General features: G+C 31.3%; 2 protein-coding genes across 2 annotated transcripts; both read left to right on the top strand.

Moving 5' to 3' along the window:
- Positions 1 to 622: 622 nt before the first annotated feature.
- On the top strand, positions 623 to 1,516 carry LOC133793865 (RING-H2 finger protein ATL70-like). Its single transcript, XM_062231115.1, has one exon. The coding sequence runs from the start codon at positions 864 to 866 to the stop codon at positions 1,401 to 1,403; it is 540 nt and encodes a 179-aa protein (XP_062087099.1). The 5' UTR covers positions 623 to 863; the 3' UTR covers positions 1,404 to 1,516.
- Positions 1,517 to 4,057: 2,541 nt separating this feature from the next.
- LOC133793864 (RING-H2 finger protein ATL70-like) lies at positions 4,058 to 5,077 on the top strand. Its single transcript, XM_062231114.1, has one exon. The coding sequence runs from the start codon at positions 4,344 to 4,346 to the stop codon at positions 4,887 to 4,889; it is 546 nt and encodes a 181-aa protein (XP_062087098.1). The 5' UTR covers positions 4,058 to 4,343; the 3' UTR covers positions 4,890 to 5,077.
- The last annotated feature ends 5,827 nt before the right edge of the window (positions 5,078 to 10,904 follow it).

Genomic DNA, 10,904 nt, shown 5'->3' with positions numbered 1-10,904 from the left:
TTCCTTTTTAGATACGAGAATCTGTCAAATAAAACGCTTATTCTCTTTGATCTTGCAGTACATAATTAAATTCCCAAATAACAAAAAATATCTCACTCTTATAAAACAACTTTATTCTATAGCCGTTGAGTATATCCATTTTAATATTATTATTTTGTTTTACTTATATTATTGATGACATAAGTGTATTAATAATAGCAATTAAAAACGTAATTAATTATCTCTTTCTCTAGAACTCCGATGTACCGATACAGTACACAATTTCAGTGGAAAATAAAAATAAAACTTGGTAAAGGAAAATCAATAAAATGTAATTATTAATTTTTTTATTTCTATCATATATCTTAATTTAACATGTTGTTTAGCAAAAATATCTTAATATTACCTGTGTCCGTATAATAATAAAAAGAAAATGTTAAAATTAACTGGTAAAATCAATAAAGGAAGTTATTGATAAATTTGAGATTTTTTTTTTCATTTTTCTACACCATTTTTTTTAATAAATGGTGGTTCATTACTCTTTTTATATGTTGCGTTGACCTTGGGTTGGGCAAAACAATATAAAAGAAACCAAACAAGTTGAGTTTATTAAAATATATATATACATAATTTCGTCGGAGAATACAGGTGAATCTCTTCTATTTAGGAAATGCCATTAGATTAGCCAAATAATATATATGATTATATCAACACTAATTTCATTCAAAATATCCGATTTGCAAATATATGATTAGTACCATAAAATTATTTTAATTTACATAAAAATAAAATATTTATCTATTTTTTTCTCACTTCTCAATTCATAACATTTAAACCCCCCGAAAAAAACGAAACCTAAGACACAGAATAGCAGACAGGGCATCATGAACAACAACACGTTGAGCACCGGCGACCAGGTTTCACCAAACCTCTTCAGGTACGGCATAGGAGTCTCAGTCGGAGTTTTGAGTCTAATCATAATCGTAAGCCTCTTATCCTATCACTGTACCCGAAGGACACGCTTATCCCGGCCCCCAAACAGAACCGCAGCCCTCGTCGTCATCACCAATAGTAGGGACTTCGATCGCCTTCATCTGGCCGAGCAGGGCTTAGACGACGCCGTTTTGAACAACTTCCCTGAGGTTATGTACGATCAGGCTAAGGTCCACGTGAATAAGGGATCCAACGGTCGAAATCATGAGTCGTCTACGACGGGTTCCAGTTGCTCCATATGCTTGGCTGATTATAACGACTCTGATTTGCTCCGGTTGTTGCCGGACTGCGGTCATCTCTTTCATTTGACTTGCGTTGACCCATGGCTACGTCAGCATCCCACGTGTCCTATTTGCCGGAACTCGCCGATTCCGACTCCGTTGACCACTCCCTTGGCCGAGGTCGCTCCCTTGGCCTCCCGTCGAGGTTGAAATTTGTCTATATAATAATTTCAAGGCTTACTTTTTCCTTTTTTACAATTTTTTTATTTTTATTCTTTTGCTAGAGTTTTATGTAAATGAATAGAGATTTGTTTCCAGTTTAATTTTCCATCAAAGATTTCTTTTTTTTAAATGTGAATGATTTTCTTAAAGAAATTGGAAAACATTTTGCAAATAATGAAAAGATGAGATAAGCACGCTTTTAGGTGACTTTGTCACGCTTATTAGGATTTTTTTTTTTCATGTAACTGTTACGGATCCAAATCGTGCTCCCGAATTTTTTAATTTCTTAAAATTTTCTCATGAATTATTCATTTTCGTCTAATTTCACTGACAGAATGGTGATATGGCAGTTTGGTGGCAGATGTGTCAATACCTCATTTATAATATAAAAAAATAAATAGGATTTTTGCCCCTGAACTATTACCATTACCAAATTGTGCCTCTGAATTTTAAAAATTTAAATTTAAACAATCTTTTGAATATTAAAAAAACAAGAAAAAAAACCATTAAAATAAAAAAAAAATTCCTGGTGACAAAAAATTGGCTTGTGTGTTGGACATGCATCAGAATGAGCTCAAAGTTGGTCGGGTAGCGACATCGTCGATAGACTAGGCTCATGTGGGTCCCTGGTAACATTCAGTTTTGGTGTCGCCTTAAGTTAAAATTTTGTATAATTTAATTTAATTTAAATGAATTTTTAGTTTAATGTATTTTATATTTTCTTTTTAATATTCAAAATCTATTTTAAATTTTAGAATTCAATGGGCATAATTTGGTAACGGTAAAAGTTTGGGGGGTAAAATCCTATCTATTTTTTAAATTATACACGTGGTAATCCACATCAGCAGTAATGTCGCCATATCACCATTCTATTAGCAAAATTGAACGGAAGTTTCACATTTTCAGTAACGTGAATAGTTCAGGGGGAATTTTAATAAGCCAAAAAATTCAGGGGACACAATTTAGTAGTGGTAATAGTTCAGGGAGAAAAAATCCTAATAAGCCTAAAAGAAAATGAAATTACATTATGGAGATGTCTAACTTCCTTTTAAAACTTAATCCCCTAAAGTTTGACTTGTCGACTTGTGCATTTGGTATTCATACTTCCTTCTTACACATTACGAATCGTTTATAGTTAGCTATAACACTTAAAATGACAAATGAACTCGTAATGAGCTTATTTCACACTGTGCGCAAGAAACTGATAGACTTAAGCATGAAAAGACCGAAAATGCTCATGTTGAACCTACCTCAAAGAGAAACAAGCGAAAGAGGTTTCATGATAAAGAAACTATAGTGAGAACTTCACAACCCAAAAAACAAAAGACTCAGGATGTTACCTGCTTCTTTTGCAAGAAATATAAGTATGTGATGAAAGAATGTTCCAAATACGTCGCATGAAGTATAAGAAAAAGTAGACTTTTTAATATTTGTTTGTTCTGAAGTTAATTTAACGTCAATACTTGGTTGGTAGATTCTGGTGTAACTAATCAAACTTATTTGAATAAATAAATTATTCTATGTTTTTGTAATAATTCTTTTCATTTCTATCTTCATAATGATCATGCTTGATGCTATTTGACACATTGAGATGTCCAACACCACATGAGGTGACACCCTATAATTGGTTAGCTATACTTCATAATACTTATTAAATTCAAATATGTGGGATCTGATATTAGATTGTACCAATAACAATATGCCATCTCTTTGTGGTGTTGAACACCAATAATACTCTTTAGCAATTCTCATATAATTAATCTAAAATTCAAGAGGAAAATAAGTAGTGGGTACTCAATATATATGGGAAATAAATATAATTATAAAAGAAGAAGAGATTTATTGTTATTTTTGTAAAGATTGAAACAAACATTAAAATGGGAAAAAAATTGAAAACGGAAACTTCATACACAAACAAGCCACCCACTGTATACAAACAAAAAAAATTTAGTTGTATTTTTCCTCTCAGAAACATTAATCTGGCAAATAAAACGCTTATTCTTTGGATATTGTAGTACATAATTAAATTCCCACATAACAAGAATATCTGGCTTATAAAACAACTTTGTTCTATGTCCCTTGATTACATCCATTATTATTATTATTATTATTAATAACAATAAAAAAAACATAATTATTTATATCTTTCTCTAGAACTCCGATGTAACGATACAGTGCACAATTTCAGTGGAAAATAAAAATAAAACATGGTCAAGGAAAACCATTAAAATGTAATTTTTATTTTTTCTTTCGTCATCTTAATTTAACACGTTTGGCAAAAATATCTTAATATAACATGTGTCCGTATAATAATAATAATAATAATAATAATAATAATAATAAAATTTAAACTAACTAGTGTTTTGAAAATTTTGAGATTTTTCTCGTTTTTCTACCACATATTTTTTCAATAAATAGTGGTTAATTACTCTTCATATGTTGAGTTACCTTGGGTTGGGCATAATAACAAAATAAATAGAAACCAAACAAGGCAAGTTTGTTAGAATATATATAATTTCGTCAGTTAGTAGGTGGCTAGCTACATTACGAAAAGGAAATGACATAAGATTAGCCAAATAATATGTATGATTATATTAACACTAATTTCATTTAAAATAATTCACTTGTAAATATATTATTAGTACCATAACTAAACAAGCAAATCACATTTTATTTTACACAGAACTTTTTCTAGTTACATACACGACGAGGGACACCCGGACAGGTGAGTTTTCCATATGGCTAGCTAGCAAGAAACTTTCACAAATATAAAATTATTTTAATTTACATATTTTTCTGTATCACATTTAATAATAATAAAATATTTATCTATTTTTTCCCACTTCTCAATTCATAACATTTAAACCCCAAAAAATAGTCAGAAAAAAAAAAAAAACAAACAAAGACACAGAATAGCAGACCCGCATCATGAACAACAACCCGCTGAGCCCGGACGACGACGTTTCACCAAATCTAGGCGGATTCAGGTACGGCATAGGAGTCTCAGTCGGAGTTTTGAGTCTAATCATAATCGTAACCCTCTTATCCTACTTCTGCACCCGAAGGACACGCTTATCCCGGCCCCCAAACAGAACCGCAGCCCTCGTCGTCATCACCAATAGTAGCGACTTCGATCAGGATCATCAGGCCGAGCAGGGCTTAGACGACGCCGTTTTGAACAGCTTCCCTAAGGTTATGTACGATCAGGCTAAGGTCCACATGAATAAGGGATCCAACGGTCGAAATCATCAGTCGTCTACGACGGGTTCCAGTTGCTCCATATGCTTGGCTGATTATAACGACTCTGATTTGCTCCGGTTGTTGCCGGACTGCGGTCATCTCTTTCATTTGACCTGCGTTGACCCCTGGCTACGTCGGAATCCCACGTGTCCTATTTGCCGGAACTCGCCGATTCCGACTCCGTTGACCACTCCCTTGGCTGAGGTTATTCCCTTGGCCTCCCGTCGAGGTTGAAATTTCTCTATATAATAATTTCAAGGCTTACTTTTTCTTTTTTTTTTTACAATTTTTTATTTTTATTCTTTTTACTAGAATTTTATGTAAATGAATAGAGATTTGTTTCCAGTTTAATTTTCCATCAAGGATATTTTTTTTAAATGTGTTTGCTTATGGGTCAAAATGATTTACATGCAGGGATGATCTTAATTTGAAGTAAATTTAATATCAATATTTGTTTTTTTTTGTGAATTAATTAAGATAGAAATAAATAAATAAAAAAACTCATACAGCTGCCATTTGCTATGGTTGACAACAGATCAAACTGCCGTCTACGCTCTTACATTTGGTATTTATTGCATTATTAATTAATTTTTATTAGAGTAAATTAAAAAAAAAGTAAATGTGATTAAATATAAATATGATTTAATTATTGCCTTTTTTTTTGTCAAGATTATCACCATTTTTCTTAAATAACATTATTTCAGTTTATATGCTTTATTAGAAGCCTACTGTATATAGAATCTTTTAGATGCAAGAGTGAAAAGATCAACCACAAATTTAAAATTAGATTACACAATTTAGATCAGTAATAATCGTTATATTCAATGTGTACTTAGTATACAAAACAAGTAGTGCAAATATACCACCTAATCCTATTATCTAAATCTCCTAAAAATACCTATTATCTAAACATTATCAATAGTTTTTACTTTATGGACAAATAGATATCCTATTAATAATAATAGGTAGAAAATTGACATATAATTAATATCACGTGACAAGTTGGTATCCCAACAGTCACAATGTTTTTAAAAAGTAAAAATACTGTTGGAAAATATATAGCTGTAGGTTAAAAATTAACCCATCGGCAGTACAGTCTCTTAATTGTTTGCCAATTATTTTAATAATTTTCTGAGCCCATATTATAATATCTTATGATCAGAGGTCTTTTATTAGTGAAATTAATTGTCCATAACATATAGAATCAGTATTTGTATTCAAAATACTTTTTAATGAACAAATAGAATAAAGAAAGGAAAAAAAATCTTGTGGGGAGAACTAGGCAGCAGGCAAAAGGTGGGGAAGAACTTATACACTATAATTACAAAATAAATTAGTTGATATATATAAATAAGTAAGGATATATGCATCCAAAATGTGGGCATTGCTTTTTAAAATTTAAACAAAGTGATGGTTATTACGTCGAGCATAAATCGCTGGAATAAGTTATGTCAAAAAATACTCAATGTAATTCAAAATTATTAAGTTGAGCTAAAAATCTCTAATTTCTTTTTTCTTAGGTATATCTCAAACCTTTGATGCTTGACATAAAAATATCTTTTTTAGTAGTGCACAAGTTAAAATAATACAAATATATTAGATTTTATTTATTTATTTTCTAAGTGAATGTGTTGTTATTGTGATGAGTTTCTAAGACATGGTATTTTCTAGCAGTGTGTGTGTTTTTTTCCATAAAGAAATTTAATTTATAAAAATTTCCAAATTACTAGTTGTTTTATATATAGATCACTCCTATTGCCAAAAGTTATTTAATTATATAGGTAACCTACGGAACTCAACTACGAGACATTACGTAATTTAACATAGTAGGTTACTCATTGTAATAAATAAGTGGATTTTGTAGTAAACTTAATTATGATATAATTTTTTTTTGAAAGGGGTAAACTTATGATATTATTATACTATAAATTACAAAATAACTTACTAATATGTGTCTTACTTTTCATGTAACCATTTCCCACTTACTTTATAATTTTTTTTTTGAATCACACTTACTTTATAATTCAAATGACAAATTAATGACATTTGGTTTACTTATATAATTGAGTCAAATTTAATTGTAATACCATAGACTATATATATATATAATATATATATATAACATGATCACCAAAATTGGATACTTGCAAATTGATGGGATATACCACTTTATTATCTTTTCTTGCTTCGGTATTAACTTACACCCTTCCCGTTTAATAAATACAAAATACTGCATATATTTAAAAAAATTAGTACAAAAATATTGGGATTTGTATTTTTTTGGATCCTATGTTTTATCTCATTACCTGTTCTGTGTTTAGTAAAATAATTCAAATAAGACTTTAAACTTTATTTTAATGAACAAAAAATTGAATAAAACAACACAGTTGTTAAGCAAAATAGTTGTGTTTTTGTTTTGAGTTGTTAGTTTGGTGAATTACACTACAACAAAATAGGCATTTAATGGCTATATGAGGGAGACATTGTAGACATTTAATGTCTCCCCCTAGGGGAGACGTTGTTGCAGGAGCCATCTAAAGTGCCCCTATGATGTCTCCCATGGGGAGACTTTGTAGACTTCCAACGTCTCCCCCTAGGAGACATCATAGGGTGTACGTGTACAACCTATGACAAGTCTACAAAGTCTCCCCATAGGAGACGTCATAGGTACCTACAACGTCTCCCCCTGGGAGACGTCATTGGTTTTTGTAATTTTTTTTAAAAAAATAATTAAATAATTATTTTCAGTATATTAATTAATAGAATTAAATATATTAATTTTTTTTTGAAATAGAATTAAATATATTAATTAAAAAATCTAAATTATATGCAAATTTAAATTGTGAATTTTCATTAATAAAACCGAAATGTGTATATAATATGTTTTTGCTAGCTAAATATACAAAATTGTAATATTTGTTGTTAAACATACAAAATTAACAAATATTACTCTAGCTAGCTAGACATATGGTAAGAAATAAAATGTAAAAAAAAACCTAATATGTGGGACGATGACTTTGAATTATCGGTAGCATATGGTTCGCCCAGTGTTGTCGCAGTTCATTAATATGTGCTGGTGTATATGGCATAGTGTTTAGCTACAAAAAAATACAAAGTAAAATATATTAGTTAATTATTATTTAATTATATATACTTTAATAATAAATAAATTATTAACTTTGCATAAATTTATATATACATACATCTTTCTTCAAGTAATATCCAGGTCGTGGATGTTCAATGTAATCCTTCAACATCCTTATCACATAATATCCAAATATCACTTGTCTGGTTGGTGTGGACACTAATATTTAAATAAAAATACTTAATATAAAGAATATTAGTAAAATTCAACTATAGATTGTCAAAATAATTAAAATTGTAGTTAGTTACTTTAGGTTGCACAATTTATATATTATTTGGAATCTCGGGATGTTTTGGTAGACTGGTGTTGCGATATTTTTGCTATGCAAGTGCACACAGTCGCAATTTGTAATAGAATGGTAAAAACCAAGTATCGTCCTCAAGGACCGATTTATCAATTACCAATCAATCAATCTTTTTTATTCTATTTGATTAAACAATTTTCAGAGATTTCAAATAAAGAAGAATACTAGCAAAGCACAATGAAAAATTAAACAAAATAACAGAGAAAATGAAATTAGGACAATTATGATCCTCTATTTTCCACCCTTTTATTTCCTAATGCAAGAATTATATCCCCTTCTCCCTATTCAACAAGTTGCAAAAACAATTCATAATCTGGTTAAGATTTACAAAATTCAATCTAAATGACAACTTCCTATATTTCTATGGTAAGTTGAATCATGAAGAAGGCATTAAACACGCAACTCAGAAAAATAGGCAAACAATTTAGATACTTTCGTTCTAAATTGAATTTGCATCCAAACAATCAAAACATATCAAATTTCACTTTTCAGATTTCAATTTGATTCATGAAATAACAATTAGAGGTGATCAATCAATAATTGCACAAGTAACACAGATTGTAAGGAATTGAAAGAGATGAAGAAGAACATCAATTTTGCATTAGACCATAAAAAGGGTTTCCAAAAGATTCACATAATAGCCCTAAAGAAGAAATTAGCCCATAATATTCATTCTAGCAATAAGAGAATTCAATTACAAACATAAAAATTGAAGAAGAAGATGAAAACACAGGAATGAATCCTCCAAAATAGTCTTCTCACTCCCAGCCGTCGTACCCTGTTTTGCCCTCTTTCTGTCGCACCCTATCTTTCTCAAGAATCCCTACCAAAATTCTCACGTGAAAAGACTCCATTGCCCATCAAAAAGTGATCAGATAAGTCAAAAATCGCGACACCAGCGCTGTAGCGCTAAAGTTAGAAACAAAATGGGGGAAAATTTGGGCACCAGCGCTGTAGCGCTCTTATCGTAGCGCTGTAGCGCTAAAGTCAGGAACAAACTTCCTGAAAACTGTGTCCAAGCGCTGTAGCGCTGATGTTGTAGCGCTGTAGCGCTAAAGTCAGAGCCGAGCTTCTTCAGAAATTCTTCCTAGCGCTACGGCGCTCCCTTAATGGCGTTGTAGCGCTACTTATAGAACCCAAAAAATTCACAAATCCGTCTCGATTTTGTTCCACTTTCGCTCCTTTTCATTATTTGTATCACTTTAGCATTAATCACCCTGAAACATGAACAAATGAGCATAATTCCGAAATAAAATAATCCTAACTAATGAAAAATAGCCTAAAAAATTAGACCATAAACGAGCCTAAAACTCGTTTATCAAACTCCCCCAAACTAAATATTTACTCGCCCTCGAGTAAATACCAAGTTAAACTAACAAAAAGAAACAAACACAAAACGAACAAGCTAAACAATCATTACCATCTACACTGCTTTGCCAAAACTCATTAAATCTCAATTGCAATAATAATAACCAGAATTTCAGCTCAATTGCCTTAAAGTCCAGTTTGTAAAGTTCAATTAGGGAAATCAATAATGTATCACGAAAATGACTGCAACACTTGGACTCTATCATATATGCTCAACTCATTCCAGACAATTCCACAAACCAATTTTTCAATATGCTTGCATTACTTAACCTTCTCCACTAATGTCAATAACACGTGTTTTGAAATCAAAAGGACTTTCACGGGTTATAGCGTTAGGCTTAGGCAATGGTAGATGAAATTGTCATTTAGGCTCAATCATTACCATAAGCATATAAACTTTACACCCAATCTTGATATTCACAACACAATTTAACACAACCCAAAGATCCTCTTTATTTCCAAAGATTGAGAAATTTAAACACTAGAGAGTTTTTTTTTTTTTTTTTATTTTATATAGACTACCTTTCCCCCAAACTTATGCATTTTAATGGGGACATCAAAAGAAAAGTAGTTTCTCTCAAATCTCTTCTTTTTTTTTTCTTTTTTTTTAAATTTCTCAATCTTTTCTTGAATTTTTTTTTTCTATTGCCAACACCAATATACAAGAGTAACACCCATTATAAATCAATCTCCTTTTATATTTTATAAGCTCATGGTACAAATCTAGGAATGGAAAAATAATAAGGTATTCAGTTAAGCTCAAAACAAGTGTTTAACAATAAAAGGTGAACTTTTAGGCTCAAAGAGAGTGTCTAGGGAAAATTAAGTCAAGGTTGGCTTGAAAAGCACAATCGATCCAATAAAATTGCCTAAATCACTTTTCAAAACGCATGTCATCAAGGATTTCGCCTCAAAGGCCAAATAATGCAAGTTCTATCAAATTCAAATTGTCATACCACCAAACCTAGTCAAACATATATAATAAAATCCAAAATGTTGCATTTTCAAAACATATTAAAAATTTCCCACAAAACCTTTAAATTAAACTCTAAAACAATTGAACCAAGCACACAGTTGAATTCAATTTTCTTTTCACGAGCAGAGACAAAGCAACAACAGACAAGAATGATGGCTTAACAGTTACAGTAAACAACCACAAAAACTAACACAAGAGACTAAAATTGCACAACTAAGCAACACACAAAAATAACCCCCCCCCCCCCCCCCCCCAAACTTAAGATGCACATTGTCCCCAATGTGATAAAGAAAAGAACAGAGGAAGAGAACTTACCTGACCAGCCACATCAGTATGGCGGTGGTGGTGGTTGGAACGAAGGACCTTCAAAAGGCTGAGACTGCAGAGGTTGAGGTTCAGGAAAACCAGCAAAGGACGGGGGTGGAGGCGGAGGGTAAAATGGAGAGTACGGTGGAT

The sequence above is a fragment of the Humulus lupulus genome, chromosome 8 (genome assembly GCF_963169125.1).
Source record: "Humulus lupulus chromosome 8, drHumLupu1.1, whole genome shotgun sequence".
NCBI lineage: Eukaryota > Viridiplantae > Streptophyta > Magnoliopsida > Rosales > Cannabaceae > Humulus > Humulus lupulus.
Note: the sequence above shows the minus strand (reverse complement) of the source record. Positions and strands in the feature narration are given on the sequence as shown.